Source organism: Acanthochromis polyacanthus, chromosome 15 (genome assembly GCF_021347895.1).
Source record: "Acanthochromis polyacanthus isolate Apoly-LR-REF ecotype Palm Island chromosome 15, KAUST_Apoly_ChrSc, whole genome shotgun sequence".
Classification (NCBI taxonomy): Eukaryota; Metazoa; Chordata; class Actinopteri; family Pomacentridae; genus Acanthochromis; species Acanthochromis polyacanthus.
Genome location: NC_067127.1, coordinates 7,383,118 through 7,404,741, shown reverse-complemented (window position 1 = coordinate 7,404,741; position 21,624 = coordinate 7,383,118). Strand labels below are relative to the sequence as shown.

Here is a 21,624-nt window from a genome sequence, read left to right as displayed (position 1 = left end):
AAATAATTATGTTAATCAACAATTCAAAAGTGATGGCTGATTTTGATTATTTAATTTTCAATAAATTTTTATTTATTGTTACTTTTGTGAGTTTCAAGTGATTTCAGTGAGAATTGTGGGTTTTTCCTTCTTTAACTGAGGGGTACCAACAATTTTGTCCACGTGTGTAATCTGTAGCACAGATAGGGCAGTGTGGAAGGAGGAACTAGATGTATAGACAATGGTGTCATCGGTGTACAGATGGATTTGCGAATTGGTTACGGCATGTTATATTGTTGATGTGAATGTTAAAGAGTGTTGGTCCAAGTATTGAACCCTGCGGAACTCCTTTGTGAATCGGTACACGGTCTGACAGAAGACCCTCCACCCTCACTGACTGCATGTGCCCAGAACAATAGCTTCTGAACCAGCCTACCCAGTTCTTGGAAAGACCAATATTTCTCAGAATACTTCGTCCACCATTGAGTACCAGAAACACCTGCTATCAGATCCCGTTCTGTTTGGGTTTGTAGAGTTCATGTCGAGCGTTGCAGTCTGTCACCCTTGATTGCAATGAGCTCATGCCAACTGAAGATGTACTTTAGCTGCAAGGCCACTGTTTGCTCTGTAAATTGGCTTCACGCCGCCTGCCAAAACAATGAAACCCAGCTACCTGCTAATATCTACGAGCTCATTTCACTGCAATAAAGCAGATGGAGCGAGTCAAAATGGCACATGTAGGTCAGGAACAGCAGAGAGGATTTTACTGAGATTTAATAACGGGCCAGCAAGGACATACAGGACATCAGTCATTAAAAGAAAATGTAATACAAGCTTATTGTAATACTTGACACAAGCTCCCCAGCCCTCTGTGCCAATATTTTTTATTTTAATCGACTTCTTTTCTCACCATCTTTGTCTTTGTGCTGTCTGCGCTCCATTAGTATAAAGGTGCTTCCAGAAGAATATCCTACATTCATTACAATAAAAGAAAACTGAGTGGGAGCAGAGAACTTTCACGAGTGAGTCTGTTTTTTTGTTATCTTGTTCAAGTACATATCAGATACTTGCAGTTTTGAATAAATATGAACAGAATCAGCTCCAGCTCTGTTCAGGTGCACTGTAACAGCAGACTGCAGCATCGTGCCTTTCTAAAATGTCTTTTCAGAAACTTTCAGGAAATATTTTTGCTTTTTGCCAGACGACCAGGCATTTTGCAGGGTCTCCGGTGGGTTTCGAAAGGTGCTTGTAAGCTCATAGATCTTTCTTAAGCCGCAGAGGATAGTGCAATCCTTCACTATGAATTAAGACATGTGGCCACATCCAGGTCTCCGGTTACACTGTGATGTTTTCTGCATGAGAACGCACACGGGTCCTGGATTATTCTTGCACTTCAGCGGAAGCATCCCACCATTTACATCTTAGTTTCTTTCCTGTTCACTTCTGAAAAACGGCCGGATTTTTAGACATTTTTCCGAAGGAGTTGTTTTTTTCTTATTAGTTTGCCAGGAGTGGAAGTGCACTTACAGTAAAGATCACAGAGGGTGGTCCGCTGTGTGTGGACATTCTGTTAGCTTCTGTTAAAATTCACACAGTCGGATTCACACTAATTGGATCACAGGAATACCCCGCTGCGTACATTTTATTACCCCCAAAATTTCAGCAAGTACGAACACTATCCACATGGGACCGTAGTGCAGATTTAGACTAAAACAGACCTACTGTGCCGTGAAGGAAGCTCAGTCTGATTAAAGCATCATAGCGTCTTAACCTCTTTGGGGCATCTCATGTTTCTAACTGCATGTGAACAGCTTTGGGCTATTATCTGCACAATTTGGCACATTTTGAGTTTGTAAAAACATTTTTTTCCTCAGTTGAGACGCTCCTGCGGTGCACCTTAGCGAATGAATATTGCATGACATGAATAAAATCTTTCTTTTGTTGTTTTTAGAGCTACTTACTGATTAAAATTAGTTATTGTAGCTGCACGGATGTCAGTATTTACTGTTTTGCTTTGTCCTCTGTGATAGTAAGTTGCATGTGAAGAAAGAACTGTGACGGATTTGTAATTTTGAATTGTTGGTTGGACGGGATAAGCAGCTTGGACTGTGGAAAAATGAAGATTTTAGTCATTTTTTTGACATTTTATTGATCAGAATCATTCGCAATTTAATCAAAAAGATAAACAACCAGATATTCCTTAATGAAAACACTCACCAGCTGCATTCCTAATGTTGTTTTTCTCTCACTCATCTGCACTTGCATACACAACATGGCAAAAATGAGGGGGAGTAGAGGTCTGCACAACATTTTGAAGCTGGTCTTCGGGGATTTGCAGACAGGATTCAGTCTCTTGCGCTGGGTGATGAAGTCTGGCTCACAGTTTCCATCACATCACAAAGGTGGTGGATGATGCTGAAGCCTGGCCTTGTGCAGGCAAGTCAGGTTCTCAGACACAAAACCTTTTCATCACGGGCTTTGTGTGATGCGGAGGGAGACGGGAAAGGGTCGGTCTTGTCATGCAGCATTGCGTTATATATATTATACCCTTGTGGACCACAGCATTAAGATTCCTCCCCAAACCACAAAAGTATATGAAGAGGGATTTCTACATGCTTTATGTGGAAGGAAATATGGAGAACTCTCGCATTGCAGTGATATGATAATGATCACTCGTGGAGGTTGTGCGGTGAGAATGAAATCGCCTTCATGTAAAGTTCTGCTGACGTGAACCACCACTGTGTGTGTCCTCTGGTTCACGCAACGATGCACACTCGCAGGTTTGTAACTCTGTATGTCGATGTGGAAAACTCAGTCACGTCTCGGATGGATTCATGAATGTTTCAAACCTTCCAGTTCTCCAAGTCTTATCCATGCATGATATGGACTTTTTTTTTCCTTCCTTGCGCAGATTAAGTTAAGGTCTGTGTGTGTGTGTGGTGGAGTGTGTAGGGAGGTTTTATGCATATATATGTGTGTGTGTGTGTGTGACATAGCTGGGCAGCTGGTAGCAGATGTTTATCACCCCCTCGCCTCCTTGCTGTAGATTAGTAACACATGATGGCACCGCATTCAGATAACCTTCTACACTCACACAGCACTGCTACAGAGGTGGTGGTGGAGGAGGAGGACGTTTGGGATTCATGCTGATAACACAGTGCCCTCTTGTGAAAAGAGTCTACTTTCGAGTCCGGATTGCTGCTGCACAACCAATCCATACTTTAAAGGAGTTAGAAGGTGCTTCTATACGCTGCATATCAAGATAAGAGAGTGAGAGTTTTGCTTTTTATTTTCTTCTTCTCCAGGACTTTGAGAAGCCCAGCCCGCCCCAGAAACCCCTCCCTGCAGACCCACTGGGGAGGAGCTCTCGGCTGGGTCACGGTGCCACAGCGGCGGGGGTCCACATCCCCGGGACTGGAGCCATCCCTATACCGATCCCCACTGTGCCCAGGCCTCCACCCAGCATCCCTTTGCCCAGCAGGTTGGTGCAATGTGACAGGAATCGCATGTCTTTGAAGCTCTGTCTGTTCAAATGATGCCTTTTTGTCATTTAGTCTGTTGCAGCTTCATTCAGACACGATAGGAGCTGCATAGAAAGAGGTTCTTGGGTGAAATTTGGCACCTGGTGTACCAGAGAAAGCAGTGGCAGTGCAGGAAAGTAGTGATATCAAGGAAGGGAAATGGTTTCTGCTTTGTGCTACATATGGATTTGAGGTTATTTTTTCAATTAAGAAATTTTCAGCGTATGTGCTAGATGTCATATAATGAGCAAAATAAGTTGTTGATGCCATTTCTGCCTTAGATTCAGACTTCCAGCGTTGTATTCATAACAAAACTAAAGAACTAACCCTGTCGACTCAGAATCGGTTTCCAGTTTGGAACAGGTGTGGCTGAATTCCTCCAATATTACAACTTGTCTTTGTGTAGTGAACTGCAGGTTTTACTGTGTTTGAGGAGAATCCAAAGCAGGCAACATCCACGCACACTAAAGGAGGCAAAGACGCACAGTTACTGTACATCTACGCCATTTTAAGGCATGAAGGGATCATTTACACGGAAAAGAAGAAACTTCTGAAGATAGAATTTTGATGATCTGAGACGAGATTTTAGGGGTTTAATCGACGGCAGGAGATGAACATGAATTAATGATCGTTCTGAGCGTGACGGACGCTCGTTCCCCTTTTCTTGCTCGTAAATTTCCTGATGAATGTCGTCACAGATTCTGTCCTTTTTAGACTCTTGTGACACTCGTTAAAGTCAAGTTTGCTCACATAAAGGGAGGTAGTGCTGGTCTGACTGTTGTTGTGGTCGTTTGTTCCTCAACATGAGAGAAGGAAACGTTGTTGAATGCATAAAATTCCGTCAAATCCAAATTTGCTAAGCCACTTTTAATGGATTGATTTTACTGCTCCCCCTGATATCTGTCTGTATTTAACACTATGTTGTTGTTGCTTTTACATTAATCCAACAGCTTTCACTTGAGACCTGTGCTGGGTTGGAATAAATAATCAGTCCCTCCAGGATTTTGTGGACTTTTTCCGAGATTGTTGCGGCCTGAAATGGCTGAATTCGTGGCAGCTTTTCTAAGAAAAATTGTGATGTTTTAGGCGCATTTGTTGTGATGAAATTGCGGGAGACGGTGACAATTCAGCTTTTACAACATGTTTCAATATTCTAATTGACAATATTTATTCCTAATCTAATTCTTTAACACACTCCAAACCATTTGCACAAGCTGGCACACCAAGGAGGGAAATTAACAGCAGCCAGATACTGTTTCAACATGAAGTGGTTGGTAGATTTAAGGAACAAAATGATCATTTACTATTGAATGAATCATATTTAGACATATCTGTTAGTGGTTTAAAAAGTAATTTTCACATCCTGGCACACACGTATTCACACACACACACAGGCTCACGGCATGTTACATCAATTAATTAATCTAACTTACCTTCATCCTTTCAGCACTCCAACAGATCTGGATGCAACAGCTTCCATCAAGGTGATTTGTCTGGTCTGTGGTCCACTCGTTTGGCGGTAGAAAAGTGTTTGTCAGTCAATGATTTTCATTTATATTCCAGCACAGTATTGTACGGGTGCAATACAGTTTAGCTCCGCTTTCGTGATGAACATCATGGTATTGTTTTTCACGGTCTTTAGCAGTAATTTTTGTTGGTAAATGAGAGACATTAGAATCGGACATCTGGATCTTCAAACCATGAACCAGGAGGTGAATTCAGTGACGTATGTGCATTATGTTTGCGCTATGATTGGTGGAACTCACGGGAGGCTGGCCAAGGTTGCAGAAAAGTTGCGGTGATTGGATAAAATTGCAAAGTCACGCAGAATTTACGAAGATTGGTTGAATTTGCATTAATTGTTGCAATTGTGACTGAATAGTGTTACGAGATCCGAAAAGATTGTCATCATGATTTTGAGCGGACATTACTTCAATATTTAACATATAAAATGAATTTGTATTTCACACAAATCTACATACATGTGTAATGTTTGATCCTGTTGATTGCATTTAGGAGCACAATTATTCCAAATTCCTGCATTAATGAAGCCTTTTGTTTGTTTTTCTGTTTCAGACCCGTGCCGGTGTTGCCCTACAGACCACCAAAGATTCATAAGGACTGCTGAGCTCTTGACATCATGGACAAAGTAGATCTCCTACAAAAAAGAGGGAGAATTTCCTCGATTTGCACTAACTGACACTCTGAGACCTTTCGGACATTTGGAGAAGCGTCTCAGAGTTTCCAGTGAAAGGGGGCTAACATCTCACCTCGGTGCTACGCCTCTAAAAGGTGCTTTGTTGTCCTCGCTCAGGTACCAATGAACTATTTATCTATTTAAGTATTTAACGTCGATATTGCCGGTTTGTGGACGGATCACTCTGATGAAGAGCGACTTTGGGGAAAAATGAGGGAAACATGGTGTCATTTCGGATATTTCTTTTGCATTCTTTAGTGATTTTTATACTTTTTTTCTCAAATGAAATGCTGAAATATCTGATCTTTTTTATAACCAGTGATTTGCTTGAATAATAGAGGTGTAAAAAGCTGGACTTGGATGAGGATAAAGGGAAACGGAGCACGAGCTTGTGGCCCGCTGAGCAGTGTTATTTATCTACTTTTGTATTTTTATGATGTATTCAATACCAAATACATCATCAATATCCAGCGCTAAAAATGTATATTGTTCCAAAAAACACATCAGCTTCCAGATGAATCATCTAAAGGCTGGATGGAAATAGTTTAACTCCAACTAAAGCATCAAGACTGCATTTTTGTTGCGAGATTAATCTGATCCGCTCATTTTACAGCCTCGCCTTCGGGCTGCTTTATTCCCTTATAAGTTCACTTTTGCAGGAAACCAGGAAAAAGTACTTTTCCACACATTTCACACTGGCTCTGACATAGCACTCGGGGCATGTGCTGGACGCTCATGTTCTGATGTTGGCAGGCGCTGCAGAGGGTCAACAGATTTGACAGACTGATTGTGTTCCAGAGAATTACACCTACACCAAATAATTCATCGTTAATGCTGGTGTTTGTATGTTCGACGTTTACGCTCGCTTTGTCTTCGAGCGTGTGAGTCGAGCCGGATGACTTCAGCTCCGTCGACCGTGTCCAACGAGATGTTTCACCGTCTCTGTCTTTGCTTTCACAATGTTCCTTTTTGGAGTCTGTGTGGCTTCTGTTCATACATTCACGGCATTGTCCGTTAGATCCAGAGCTCGGCGTTGCACTTTTGAGTTAAGGCACTTTTTTCTTGATGTAATTTATGCGAGGAGGGATTCAACTGTAAACTTGACGCCGCCGTCCTTTTCTTTTGTGGCGCTGTCGGCTTTGGGTAATGCATTTTTTGTACTTGCAGTGTATCCAAATGCAACGCTCGTCTCTTCACCGCCGCTGAATGATTGAAGTCCTGCACACCTGCATCGTGTTTGTGTACAGAAGTGTACAAGTAAATGCTTTTTTCTTGTGTTCAGATGTGTTCAGAGTAACCGCTCTCCGCTGGAAAAATATTTGTGTCGATTAGCTGTTAAATGTTTATGCCATTTGTAAATCCTAAATGTACTGTGTTTATTATATTTTAAGTGTTTAAAAGCCATTGTAAAGTGTAAATATTGTATGTTAGTTATCATTTTCCTTCATTTTTTTTTTTTTTTTTTTTACAAGCACAGTAATGTAAGAACAGCTTTGAGGCCGAGCCCCTTTACACTGGGTCGTGATCTTTGACTATTTCTGACGCAAACATTACGGGATGAAATCAGAGCCAAATAAAAGTTCCTTTATGACTGTTTGCAAGAGGTTGCTGTTCATTCATTCACGCTTTGACTTTATGACGTTAAAAATGCCACCAAGCACAAAACAAAACCACCAAAAACAGCCACCATGACCAACAAGAACTTTGATCATTTGAACATGCAGCATAAATCCCACTAAGAAAACACATATTGGGACAAAAAAATTAGAAGAGACTGTAAAGCTAAAGTGTGATCCTTTCAATCCTCCTCCTAATAAGCAGAAACCAAATGCTAGTGAGTTACATTTGAGGTATGTGTGTCGTTTTCTCAATGACTTCCTCGGTCTCATCTCACAGTTATTCAACACTGCCACCTGTCAGCCAACACTGGTCATTACAACAGCTGATCTGCCTCCCCTTTCTGAGGGTTTAACTCACTATCTTACTGTAATGTGCTCAAACTGCAGATTGAAGTTGCCCTTAAGGAGTGATTGTGAATCAGCTCCCTATAACACTCGTTAACATAAACCATTACTGGGAAAGAATTTGAAAACGGGGAAACCTCAGAGCCTTAAACCGTCCTTGGAGTGAGCTAAAAACCATGATGAAACCAAAAGGAAATAATGTAAAGCACATCTGTGCTGATAATTATCTGAAAACTGCTAGTTTGGACATATTTTAGCGTCTAAGTTATGTTCAGGATAAAGAAAATGTCCGTACGAGGTACTAAATAGTGTACAAATCAGTATCATTCACCGCTATACATACATTCTTAGTGTAAAATCTGGGCTTTGAAGGATCTGTGCATTAAATGTTCCCAAATTTCTGAAAATTTATAAAGCCTTCAGGAAGAAAATTAAAGTCCTTAACAGTTTTATTTTTTAAATCCCCCAAATTTAGCACAAAAATTCTTGCAAATATTTTCAAAAAATTTGTAATAATCTTCAAAAAAAATCAGAAAAATATCTAAAGTGATTACATATATGTATATCAGTAAAATTTCTAATATTTCCTTTAAGAATATTCACAAAAAAATCAACCAAAATCCATCAAAATTTGTTGGATTCTGAACTACTAAACTAAACTTCATTTATTTGTATAGCACTTTTCATGCAGAACAACACAAAGTGCTTCACAAGAATTAAAAGCAAAGAAGACAATATATAAATACCAAAAAAATAAAAAATACAATGAACTCACACACCCATACAACATGACATCATCAGGACATGGCGAGGCACCGAGGCTAGAAGGAAGACACCACCTTGAAGAGGGGGGCAGCCACACTGAGAGGGTGGCAGACCACACCAGTGGGGGTTATGGGGGGTGGGGGCAATAGGGGAGGGGGTATGGGGACCAAGGGTTAACACCTCCATGGACAGAAACAGCTCCCCGTGTGGAAGCCCCCCCCCCCCCCCCCCGCCGGGAAAACACTGGAGAATTAAAACACTAGAACTGAAATAAATACAATAAAAAATATAATATTGGTTGATTGGTTGATTTTGTGTGTGTGTGTGTGTGTGTGTGTGTGTGTGTGTGTGTGTGTGTGTGTGTGTGTGTGAATGTTCTTTAGAAACATTTTTAACATTTCTTTTTTTTTCCCATCAAAAAATGTTCAAAAATTTCCTGAAAATGTGGACAGAAGTTAGCCTAGCCATCCTACACCCATGTTTCTGACGGCACAAGGGTCTAGGGAAGCTCGACAGGGAGGGAGGCGGGCTAAAAGGTTGTCTATCAAATCCCTCTGCAGCAATTGGGTAGGTATACAACCAATCAACGCAACGAATAGGCTGACGTAGTTCCGAGAGCACCGGCGGAATGTGGCTAAGTACCATTAGCTTCCCAACCAGCGGAGCCGCGGAGCCAACTGGTATATTAAGGATTTGCCATATCCCGTTGGCATAAGTCCAAATACGTCTTTCTTCTCATTGAAACACTGAAGTGCCGTCCTTTGTTTATCTTTCAAGTTGAATTTTAGCTTCAAATCTTTAACGGCTGTGGCCAAAGCCGAGTGGAAAGATAACTGTTTATTGTGCGCCGGTTGTTTCTGTCAGAATCGTCACGCCTCTGTCGTCACTTCGTTACGCCCGCCTTCTGACTCTACACTTCATGGTGATTGGTCCAGCCAGTTTTAGGAGAATCCAGCCTTATGGAGGGTAACTAGACCCTCCCTGGCAGAGAATTAAATTTGTTGCCGTGGGTTGTCTAGTGCGGCGAGGCTAGACAGAAGTTTCACTGTGAAAGTATTTTTTTTCCCCACATTTTCAAACTTTAAAACGGATCAATTTGACTTGCCAGATGACACGAGGGTTAAGAGTAACTTCATGTACGAAGGTTATTTTATCACAGACATAACTAATGTACATATGATCACACTGAAGCTTCTAATTTAGTTTAATTTTGGGCCTGGATCAAAGATTCTTTTAATATTTTAATCAAACTATATATTTTATTATCACATTTTGAAGACTTTTGCAGGTATAAATACGACAGAGGCTGAAAGTAGAGCAGGCATGAGCGCTAACCTGTTAAATTTTCTTTTTCTGGTACAACTTTGGTTCTGCAGAAATAATTATTTCAGTTGGTCAGCCACTGAACAATCAGTTCTCTTATTTATTAACCACAGTTGACAAATAAGGGAATTTTAGTCCATGTGCAGCTTGTGATCTTTGCCTGTCTGCCAGTTTATGTTGTCGACACTAAAGCCCCTGACTCTCTGCCTGTGTGTGTGTGTGTGTGTGCGTGTGTGTGCGTGTGTGTGTGTCATCTGTTGATGACCGCACTTCCATGGGATTAGTGGCCACATGACAACACTGGGCTGGCCGCCTGGTGAGCCTTTCATTTGGCTTCACTTGCAGAATCAGTGTGTGTCTGTGTGTGTTTGCTGTCCAACAGTTTACTGAGCGGGAGATTTCCAAACTTCATTTCTGTGGATCTGTAAATGAATTCTGCACCGGACAGACCGGGAGGTAACTTGTGATGGAGCAGGACGTTACCAGTTTAAGTGGAGAGGACTGCTTTGAGGGGAAATCGCCGTGTTGTTCAGACTCTGAAGCTTTGAGTCAAGGAGACAAAGAATATGATGACATCTTGGAGCTTAATCAGTTTGATGGACTGCCTTATTCCTCCAGGTTTTACAAACTGCTGAAAGAAAGGCAAGAGCTGCCAGTGTGGAAAGCAAAGTGTGAATTCATGGACACTTTGGCCAAAGGACAGTTTGTCGTTGTCAGTGGCTCTGCCAAAACTGGAAGGAGCTCTCAAGTGAGTACCGTGGGGTTTTTTGACACTTTAGATTGCACTGCCAGGGAAAATATTGCACGTGTCATTCATGCAGATGGAGATATTCCAGACCTTTTTCTGTCAGCTCATAGTGGGGAACAAGCTGTGATGTAAACAAATTATCTCCCTCTTATTTTGAAACAGATTCCTCAGTGGTGTGCTGAATTCTGCCTGTCAGTCCAGTTCCAGCACGGTTTGGTGGTTTGTACGCAGATTCACGCACAACAGGCGGTCGACCTGGCCTTAAGAGTGGCCGACGAGATGGACGTCAACATTGGTCATGAAGTTGGTTACAGCATCCCTTTGGAAACGTGCTGCACTAATGACACAGTCCTCAGGTGTGGTAAAGCAGGGATTTTTTGCTTTCAAACACATCTTTCCGTTTCTCTCTTTCCTTTCTGCTGGCTTCCAATAATGCATGGTCATGACACAGTGCTAAGTCACCCCGCCTTCACTTATTCTCGGGAGAAAAGTGAACAAAAGGCTCTGGGGGCTCTTTTCAGGGTCTCCTCCACAGCTGCCCGGCTCCCTGTCTGCCCATATGTCACACTCCCTCTTGTGGGTCTCTCATAAGTTAGCCGGGGAACAAAGAAACTCGGCACTCTGAGGGGAGGGAGGTAAGATAAACAGGCAGCCAGCGAGTAGCACAGGATCAGCTCCCCGGACTAATTATTAGAGTAAATTACACTAATAGAGGCAAAGCTGAAGAGGAGACAAAGTGGCTTTCATTAAAATGCCGCTCTGAATACTGTGTTCAACCATTTGTTCCCCTCTTACACTTAACTCTGCAAGATCCAAATAAAGGGAAAAAAATTAGCGAAAAAAGTTAGAAAAAATTAAAGAAAATAAAATTAAATTTGTTTTTTAAATATAATAAAGAAAATATATATTATATGGAGAAAAAGTTGCAAAAATAAAGAAAATATATTCAAAAAATGTAAAATTAAATTAAAATTTAAAAAATATATAATGGAAAAAAATAGCAAAAATAAATAAAATAAAACAAAAAATGATTAAATATAAGTACATATAATTTATTTTTTGAGTGATATATATATAATATCATTTAATATAGAAAAAATAGCAAAAAATATAGAAAATAAAACAAAAAATTAAATATAAGTATATGTAATTTCTTTTTAAATAATATATGTATATATAATATATTTATAATTATATATTTTTCTGCTTTATTGATTTATTTTTTGCAAATTTTTTCTAGATTTGATTTTTATATATGTGTGTGTATGAATGAAAGAAGGAAAAAAGAAAATAATATATATTTTTAAAAAAAACGAATTTGTATTTTTGCAACAGTGGGTTTTACAAGGTTAAAGAAACTTGAGGATTTATTTCAGACTATTATGAAACGTAATCCAGTGTGATTTAAGTGCCTCTGCAGGTACCAGCTCTCCTAATATCAGTGATCACCACAGGTACTGCACAGACGACATGCTTCTGAGAGAGATGATGTCCGACCCTCTGCTGGAGCGCTACGCCGTGGTGGTCGTGGATCAGGCCCACCAGAGGACCGTAGCCACCGACGTTCTCCAGGGTCTGCTGAAGGACGTGGCCCTGCAGAGGCCGGACCTCCGTGTGGTCATCCTCACAGCTGTTGAACCTGCACCCAAACAGCTGGCCCACTTCACTGGAACCCCGCTGCCTGTGATTCATCTAGAGACTCTGGGTGCAGGAGAGGTGGTGTACAGCAGCACAGGAGACGGCTACTTCTGCTCTGCTCTCCGCCTCGTCTTGGAGATCCACCATTCTGAAGAGAAAGGAGATGTTGTTGTGTTTCTGGTGACCACGCAGGTAAAAAAAAAAAAAAAAAAAAAAAAAAAAGCCCCAAAACATGACTGATGGAGTCTGAAAATACATCTTTTTCTAATTTCCCTCTGTGTTTACCAGGAGATCGACCTGGCCCATGACATCCTGTGTCATGAAGGCCACAGTTTAGCACCTGTTCTGGGTGAGCTGCTTCCTGTTGCTGTGCATCCTGGTCAGACTGGGAATCTACCAGTGCTGGGGGAGGAGGAGGAAGCAGGCCGGACCCGCAGAGTGTTCCTCACATCCAGCCCGAACGAGGACTTCTTTTGGGCTGTTTCCTCAATAAGCTTTGTTATCGATGCAGGGCTTGAGAAAAGATATGTAAGTTTATCCCAGTTTGTTGTATTTCAGAGGTTCACAGGCAGAGATCCAGTATAAATGTAAGGATTCCACCTAGATGTTGATAAACTAGCAGGGCGTTCATGTCACTGGTGAATGAAATAGTGATTGAATTGCTGCCTAAAAACCCCACAGGTAGTGAGACAAAACTTCAGTGTTTTCAAAATATTTTTTTCAAGGTTTGCAGTGGATATATTAGGTACATTTTATGCCTAAACTTTAGGCCCTTCCCATTTACACAGTCATGATTTGTGTAAATGTTTAAAGAAATGTCTTTATATATAATTACTAGTGGAAGATATATTAAAATACTTTGCTTGAATAAAAGCAGAACCAGAAAGTACCACATAAAAAGCACCTTAACAGCTACATCTATAGAAAGTTACAGTACTTGTTCAACAGAAACACAACCTGACAAAGCTTTTATTTTGAAAGTAAAATCTTCATCTCCAAAATAACCAGTGATTATAGCTGTTACATCTTAAATATAGTGTATGTGAAGTATTAAATATTTGGTTCAATGTACTTAGTCAACATATTATGATGCTGTCGCAGGTCTACAACCCCAGAATCAGAACAAACTCCGTCATCATTCAGCCAATAAGCACAGGCCAAACTGAGAGTCGCAGACAGCTGACAGGTCCGACAGGTGAGGAGTGCCACTGATACAGAACATTTCTTTAATGTGAATCCGTAGCTGCCAATATTCTGCTGCTGTCCTGTTTTGTTTTTTTGTCTAAAAAGACTCTTTGTATCCTGTAGGCAAGTGTTTTTGTCTGTACCCAAAGGACAGACAGCTTCCTGCTCAGATTCGCCCACATATCGTGGAGACTGACTTCACTCCCACGGTGCTCTTCCTGAAGAGGATGGAGATCGCCGGACTGGGTCACTGTGACTTCATGGACAGGCCAGGTGAGATAAGAGGCAAAACAAAGAGGAAACAGAACGACAGCACTGCTAAAGCTCAAAATTTTGCCAAGTCTATTTGTCTTATTTTTAGTCAAAATGACTCGTCCCACTTGATTTCAGATAAATTCACTGAACAAGTGGCATTTCAGCAAGATGGAGGGACTTGTTTTAAAACAACGCATCTTAAATATCTTGTTAATTCAAACAATCTTGAAATTATCTTGTTTTGTGTAACCCGTATTAAAGTTTGAAAATGTGGGGGGAAAAAAATATTTTCACAGTGAAACTTCTGATGTCCAGATTTTCAACATTTTTGGGACATTCTGAACATTTTTTGGTGGGGAAAAAAAGAAATGTCTCTTATGAAACTTTCGGGGAAAAAATCAACCAAAAACCAGCGAAATTAGCTGGATTTTGGTTGATTTTTTTCTGAATGTTCTTAAAGAAAATATTAGAAGTTTTACTGATATATATATGTAATCACTTTAGATATTTTAGGGTTTTTTTTGGAACATTTTTACTCATTTTTTGAAAATATTTACAAGAATTTTCTTGCCAAATTTGGGGGATTTTTAAAAAAATAAAACTTAAGGAAAACTTTTAAAGAGTTATTAGCATTTTCTTCCTGATGGTTTTGCAAATTTTCAGAAATTTTTTTGTTGGATTTTTGATTTTTAAAAAAAAAATATTTTATTTTATATTTTTTGGTGCCCGTAAATAAAGACAACAGGAGGGTTAAAACATCTCAAATTAGGAGGTTACATTAAAGCAAAAATCTATTTTTGAGTGAAAAACTATTATTTTTTGCATGCCTGGCTTATTTTAAGACACCTAAGCTTGACAATCCTGGTAAATTCTAGCCTAAAATAAGATCTCAATATTCTAAATATCATATCCTGTTTCAAGAAATCTGACCAAGCCATTTTTCACTTATTCTAATGGTAGATTTTTTTCACTTATTTCAAGGTAAAAGTTCGTTGAAATAAGTTTTTGTTGTTGTTGTTTTGACATGGGCTTTTTTCTTTTTTTTCTTTTTTTTTTTCCAGTAAGAGGATATTATTTTGGTGATTTATATTAGTTAAGCCCCTGCTGTTCTTTAAGGTTCACCTTCTCTGCGCTGAAATGAATTTTGGGTTCAGTCAGTCCATTTCCTTTTTGTTCCAACACACTGGAACTTTTTTTTTTATTGGAGGGCAGCGAGCCGTGCTTTAGTCGAGCTGACAGCTCCTGTTCTGCGAGCATCCTTTTAGAGCTGACCTGCTTCCATGTGCTTTTGTTCCCCCGGATTTATTCACCCCCACCAACACAAACACACTGAGCCTCCCATTAGCTGATTAGGGCGTAGACATGCTGGAGTTGGTGTGAGGGCGAGTGGATGACAATAGAGCAGCTGAGGTTTCATCCCATTCTCTCCTCTGGTTCTGTCTCTATGTCTTTGTTCAGTGTTTCCCCGAGATGTACATCAAAATACATGTTTGTTACAAAAAACAAAAGATTAAAAACAAAACAATCTCATTTGTACAATGACACGCTTTTCATTTTGCATAGTGATGCATGGCAGATGTTGGTGAGGATTATAAATTCCTAATCTGCTGCTGCCCATTCACTTGGAGCATTCCCATCAGGGGGCCAGTATGCGGTTAGGGATTGTCCCAGTGGGTCGCCACTTTGGATTACAGTTTAGGCTGCATGAAAACAGAAAAAAATAGTCCATAGTCAAAGCATATTTGTGCGTGATTAATAATCTCCCTGTTTAAATACTAGACGGTCGTAAGGATGTGTGCTTGGTTACACTCTTCAGGATTTGGTTCACAGTTTTCCCAGGGTTTCATTTAAGCTGTACAAGTCAAAAGCCTCTCCAAAACAGATCCTGGAGGCCTAATGCAGGCTTTGGAGGAACTGGACTACCTGGCAGCTCTGGATGACGATGGAAACCTGTCTGAGATGGGCATCATCATGTCTGAGTTCCCCTTGGAGCCGCAGATGGCCAAGACTGTGCTCGCCTCCTGTGAGTTTGACTGTGTCAGCGAGGTGCTCATCATCGCCGCCATGCTAACAGGTAACCTGCTGATCTGGCATTACAGCAGGAATACACAGCCCGGGATCATATACATGTACAAAACCATGGTTCAGTTTATGCATTAAGGAAGCAGAAAGGGTCAATATAAAATAGCGAGCCTTTTTGTACCGTAGTTGACATTCTTGCTGTTTTCAGGCCTAAAATCAACATGGCCACCTATAACCAAACACCACACGGCATTTTAGAGAAAGATTCTTCTAAATATAATACATACAACTGAGTAGAATTGAAAGTTATTTATAAAGATATTGTAGTAACCCTGTTGACTTACACAGTACTTTATATTAAATAACTCAAAGCCTTGGAGTCTTTCCAGTCTTTTCTTCAGGAGGAAATGACATCATGTGGAGCAGGTCATGTGATCTGGAATTAACACACTTCCTTCAGAGGTGTTTTTGTAATGGGTAACTTAGTTGAAAGTGATTTCTTGGACACAGATATAGTTTATTATTTTCCATATAAAATCTGACATATTGCCATGAAAGAAATCTGTGTCATGATTATCTCAACTTAATAAAAAGAACACAATCAAAATATTTTTAATAAGCTCATTTTTTTATTGTTTAGCTAATTAGAAGGTGGTTGTTATTAAATTCAGACGGTTATTTAGTTGACATTTTAGTGATATCCAGTCATTTTTTCTTGATAAATGATTGTTTCCATAATAAATAATTATGGAATTTGTAAAGACGTGATCATAATGAACATAAAAACATTATATTTTTTACTTTTAATAAAAATGTGTGCAAGATATATCCTATGGACTTCAAAAGTCACTCAATCATATATTGACCCGTAATGTCTAAATATCACATTTGCTTTGTGGATTTTGTTTGTAGCACCAACTTGCTTCATGGTTCCTTCTGCGGAGCTAAAGCCAGAAGCAACCCAGTGCCACATGAAGTTCCAGCACCCAGAAGGAGACCACTTCACCCTTATCAATATCTACAAGGCCTTTAAACAGCACCAGCAGGATCCATGTGAGTGTAGAGAGCATCAGCTACATGGAAATACACAATCATGCACAGTAGACATGCTAAGAAATCAGTAAATAAAGGAAAATCCTCATAACTGGTACAAAAACAAGTTTAAGTGCAAGTTTTTGATTACTGACTTCTTCGCTGACTCTTCCTTCTTGTCCTCCTCTGGTAGACTGTAACGTAGAAAAGTGGTGTCAGGATTTCTACCTGAACCACACTTCTCTGCTGATGGCCGACGCGCTTCGCACAGAGCTCACCGACACCCTAAAGAGGATCGAGCTGCCCATCTCGGTGCCTGCCTTCGGATCCCGGAGCAACACCATCAACGTTAAGCGAGCCCTTCTAGCAGGTTTCTTCATGCAGGTCGGAATATTATAATAATATTAGAATATATTTACCATACCGCCCAACAAACATGCAGTAAATTTATAATATCTTGGCGGAAAAATCAAATAGTTATATAATGCCCACAGTTCTCTAGTATGGAATCACAGGAGTGCCAAAATAAAAGATGAATCAGTTTTTTAAAAATAAGGTAATAATTATTATTTAGCCATAACTGTGGTGCCCTTCTGCTTTGTTGCCTTTAGCTCTGTCATACCTTGAACGTCTTTATTTTTAGTATTTAAACGGACAGATCAGACTACTTTCTGATCCCAGCTGACATTTACCTTCCATCAGCGCTTGTAAAACCAGCTGACATTTCAACTGAAACATCTTCCACTTCAACTGCGTTTATGTTTCAGTCTTAAACAGATGTTTCCACTGCTTTCATCTCCATCTTGCAATAACAGCTTGATTTTTTTTCACCTCTTACGCATGAACTGCCTTCAGTACTTTCTTCAGCTGACGTTTCACCTACTTTCAACACCAACCCTTTAACGACTCAGATCATCTCAGAACTATTCAGAGTTTCCGCCCACTACTTTAGGTGTTTACCCTTCAGCCGGCAAACTGTTCTTTCAGTACATCCTCTTCACTAAAAATCGGTTTATCCTCGACACCTTAACTACCGTTTCAGCTTCTCTTAAAGCGTCTACTTAATCTGAATTTGAATCTTAAGCTGCTTCACTCATGTCACTCACTCGTTTACATATAAATCAACACTTCTTTCAGGTCTTCTGTTTTACCTGCCATTCCATAATCTTGCAGGATTTCGACTTCCAAATTTTTGCCGCAATAGATTTCATTTAGAGGATTTAGTTGTTTTTTGAAGTCTACTATGTTTTGGCTTTTTAATTGCATACTATTGAAGGCTTTTAGTTGCTCCTGTCTTTCTTTGGGAGTTCATTTTCTTGGATAGTGACTCCATTTCCGGCTCTGATCTCCCCTCAGGTGGCTCGGGACGTGGATGGATCAGGAAACTACTTCATTCTGACCCACAAGCATGTAGCTCAGATCCATCCTCTGTCTGGCTACGGGGCCAAAAGCCCCAAGCTGGGCCTGCCAGAGTGGGTGCTGTTCCATGAGCACTCCTTCTCTGAGGACAACTGCCTCCGCACCACAACCCACATAACACCAGAGGAGTAAGTGTCCGCTCTGGTAACAGTTTGTAGGTCTTAAACCAGGGCTGTCAAACTCATGTTAGTTCAGGGGCTACTTTCAGTCCAATCTGATCTCAAGTGGTCGACACCACTAAAATCATAATAACCTATACATAACCACAACTCCAAATTTTTTCTTTGTTTTAGTCCAAAAAAAGTACATTTTGAAAAGTTCACCATCTTTTTACAAAACATTATTGGCAAACGGATATTTTTTTAAGAAAAACAAATCCAATTTCAACTGCATTGTGCCTCAGTTTATCATTTACTCATTACAACTTCCAGATCAGAGTGTCTACAAAGGAACAAAACATTTAGTCACAGGTATCTGGAACTGAAAGATACAGTATTTTACTTTAAAAAAAAAGGCAAAAAAACAACAAAATCAAGACACAAAATTGCAAAAATGAGACGCATAACAACAAAAGAGAGACAAACGACAAGAAACAACAAAAGAAACAAAAAAAGTTACAAAGCAACAAACAAATAGACACAAACAAGACAAAAAATGACAAAAACGAGAAACAAAACAACAAAAAATTATACCCAAAACAATGAATAAAGCAAAACACAAAATGACAAAAATGAGACAAAAAAACACAAGCTAGACAAAAAGGAACACAAAACGACAAAAACGTGAGACAAACGATAAAAATCACACAGAAACGGACAAAAAACAACAAATATAAGACGAAACATTACAAAAATGAGACATAACTACAGAAGCGAGAAACAAAATGAGAAAAAAATGAGAAAAACGACGCGAAACAATAAAAAAAGAGACAAAATGTAGGCAAAAAAGTTACAAAGCAACAAAAAAATGGACACAAAGGGGACAAAAAATGACAAAAGCATGAGACAAACGATAAAAGTCAGACAGAAAAAGACAAAAAATAACAAAAACAAGACAAAATATTACAAAAGTGACACAAAATGACAAAAGAGCATTATAGTGTTTTACTTCATGATCAAAACAACTTGTCATGGTCTCGGAATTATTTTAAATTTATAGTTTTACAAATGTACAAATTGCAGTTAATGTCTTCTCTGTAATTTTTAGACTTTATAAAGTCGTCCTGGGGCTTTTTCTGTTTGACACCTGTCTTAAACTGTGTACTGGTGTTGCATTCGAATAACTGACTACATGCAGTTTTGCTCAACAGACCACCCTGGTATCGTCACATTTAAAGAGGCTTAAAAGTAATCAGACAGACACATTCCCCTTCCCTTTTGAACCACATGTAAAGCTGCAGTTGAGCTGAGACTAGTCGTGCTGGTCGTGGTGGAGGGGAGGCATTATAATCCTGTTCTGTAGTATCTGCTAGTTGGAAGGGGGATTATGGATTGCACCGATCCCTGGGAATGTGGAGCTGCAGCTTAATGGAGGAAGAGAAAGCTCTGGAGCCTTTGTCATGGCCTCTTAAGTTCCCCATCCTGGAATGTGTGAATCTGTTCATTGCGACTCAAATAACGTGAGCAGCAGATGTACTGTAAGTCTTCTCTCCAACAGAAGCGGGTGCCACTCAGAGCTGAACCAGATTGAAAATGGGTTTGCAAATTGAAATTTCCATCAGTTGTATTCAACGCAGCTTAGACGAGCTAAAATAGCGATGCAGGAAACGCAGCGTAACACAATGTTCTCTCTCTTTTGAGGTTCATTCAGATGGCGCCGCAGTATTTTTTCTACAACTTGCCATCCAGTGAGAGCAAAGACATCCTCCAGAACATTTTGAATCATGGAGCTCCTCGGTACCAAGAAGAGAAACCCACGACGTCCCAAGATGAACCCGAGGAGGATCAGACTTCTGACCGCTGCGTTATCCAATAACAGACCCGCTGTTCCCAGTGGCTGATGGACTAATCAGTAGGAATTATTGCACTGTAGCACACTGGATGATTGTAAAACTGACTGTAGGATTTCTGTAGTTTTTTACTAGTTACTTCCTGTCATTTGTGCCCCTCATCCTTCCTTTTTATCACATTATCACTTTCTGTATTTATCTTTGTAAGTGCACTAATATATAAAATTTAAAACGTTCTAAAGCTCATTTTCACTACCTGATTACTTTATGTTTGTATTTAATCCTCCTGTTCAAAATGTTTCAGATTTTAAAATGTCATTTTCTTCCCCATTTATCCCCAGTGAGGTTTACCGTTTAGATTTACAATCCCGGCTGAATCTTTGTAATGATTCCACAGCCTCACATCCTGCCTCTCATTTTTATGAGTTACCCTCAGTTACTGTCCAACAGTCAGTCACCCACAGCACTGAGGGTCCAGGCTGATTAATGAGGTGCAGGGACAGTTTGGACATGCCCGCAGCTCCATCTGCTGTGGATACAGTTCAGTAACGGCGGGGTGACCCAGTTCACTGGCATCGCTTTGAAAACATCACGTCCCCACTTCAGTGACCCGCTGCCAGAACCCACAGCGCTCGGTGTCACCTAACCCACTTTAAAAGTCTTCCACTCTGAATTGTGTCAAACACCAGTCCAGAATGTTAGATCACACTGTGTTTGTATCCAAAGGCTTGATGGAAATACCTCGACTTGAATGGGGTCGATCAGACGTGTCCTATTAGTGAAGGAGGACATTAGCGTTTTATGCACTGCAAAAACTCAAAGTCTTACCAAGTCTATTTGTCTTATTTTTAGTCAAAATGTCTCATCCCACCGGATTTAAGATAAATTCACTTAACAAGTGACATGTCAGGAAGATAGAGGGACTTTTTGTAAGACAATGCATCTTAAATATCTTGTTAAGTCAAACAGTCTTGAAATTATCTTGTTTTGAGTTGAATTTTACAAGAAAACTCAAAATAAGTTTAACCCTCGTGTCGTCCTGCGAGTCAAATTGACCCGGAAAAAAATATATATTTTCACAGTGAAAACTTTCACATGTTCAACATTTTTGGGAGATTTCTGAATTTTTTTTGATGGGGGAAAAAAAGAAAATGTTTCTTTAAGGACATTGGGAAAGAAATCAACCAAAATCTAGCAAAATTCGCTGGATTTTGGTTGAATTTTTTTTCTGAATGTTCTTAAAGAAAACATTTGAAATTTTACTGATATTTGTGTAACAACTTTAAATATTTTAAGGATTTTTTAAGAAGATGTTTATTCATTTTTTGAAAATATTTACAATTTTTCTATATATTTTTTAAATGTTTATTTCTGGGGATTTTTAAAAAAATAAAACTTAAGGGAAACCTTTCAGGAATTTTCTTCCTGAAGATTTTGCAAATTTTAAAAAATCTGGAGAATTTTTTTGCTGAATTTTTGGATTTTTTCAGGCAAGGAAACTATTTTTGTTGGTGCCATAAATGAGGACAACAGGAGGGTTAAGACACCTAAGGTTGACGATCCTGATAAAATATAGTTTAAAATAAGTTTTCCCAGCTAATTTTAAGATCGCCGCTTTCTAAATATCA

At 39.6% G+C, this 21,624-nt stretch overlaps 2 protein-coding genes across 4 annotated transcripts in view; both read left to right on the top strand.

The window, feature by feature from the left end:
- Positions 1 to 7,293, top strand: part of adam12b (ADAM metallopeptidase domain 12b) — a 98,224-nt gene extending 90,931 nt beyond the window's left edge. For all 3 annotated transcript variants that reach the window (XM_051960241.1, XM_051960239.1, XM_051960240.1), the window contains exons 22-23: positions 3,285 to 3,460; positions 5,577 to 7,293. In XM_051960241.1, coding sequence (XP_051816201.1) covers positions 3,285 to 3,460; positions 5,577 to 5,628 — 228 coding nt within the window. In that variant the 3' untranslated portion in view covers positions 5,629 to 7,293. The remainder of the gene's footprint in view (positions 1 to 3,284; positions 3,461 to 5,576) is intronic.
- Positions 7,294 to 10,046: 2,753 nt separating this feature from the next.
- dhx32b (DEAH (Asp-Glu-Ala-His) box polypeptide 32b) lies at positions 10,047 to 20,242 on the top strand. The gene is made up of 11 exons (XM_051960225.1): positions 10,047 to 10,497; positions 10,660 to 10,853; positions 11,952 to 12,327; positions 12,424 to 12,663; positions 13,237 to 13,330; positions 13,444 to 13,593; positions 15,458 to 15,649; positions 16,510 to 16,650; positions 16,823 to 17,013; positions 17,986 to 18,176; positions 19,848 to 20,242. Exons 1-11 carry the CDS (start codon positions 10,216 to 10,218, stop codon positions 20,020 to 20,022), a joined length of 2,226 nt encoding a protein of 741 aa, XP_051816185.1. The 5' UTR covers positions 10,047 to 10,215; the 3' UTR covers positions 20,023 to 20,242.
- Positions 20,243 to 21,624: the final 1,382 nt, after the last annotated feature.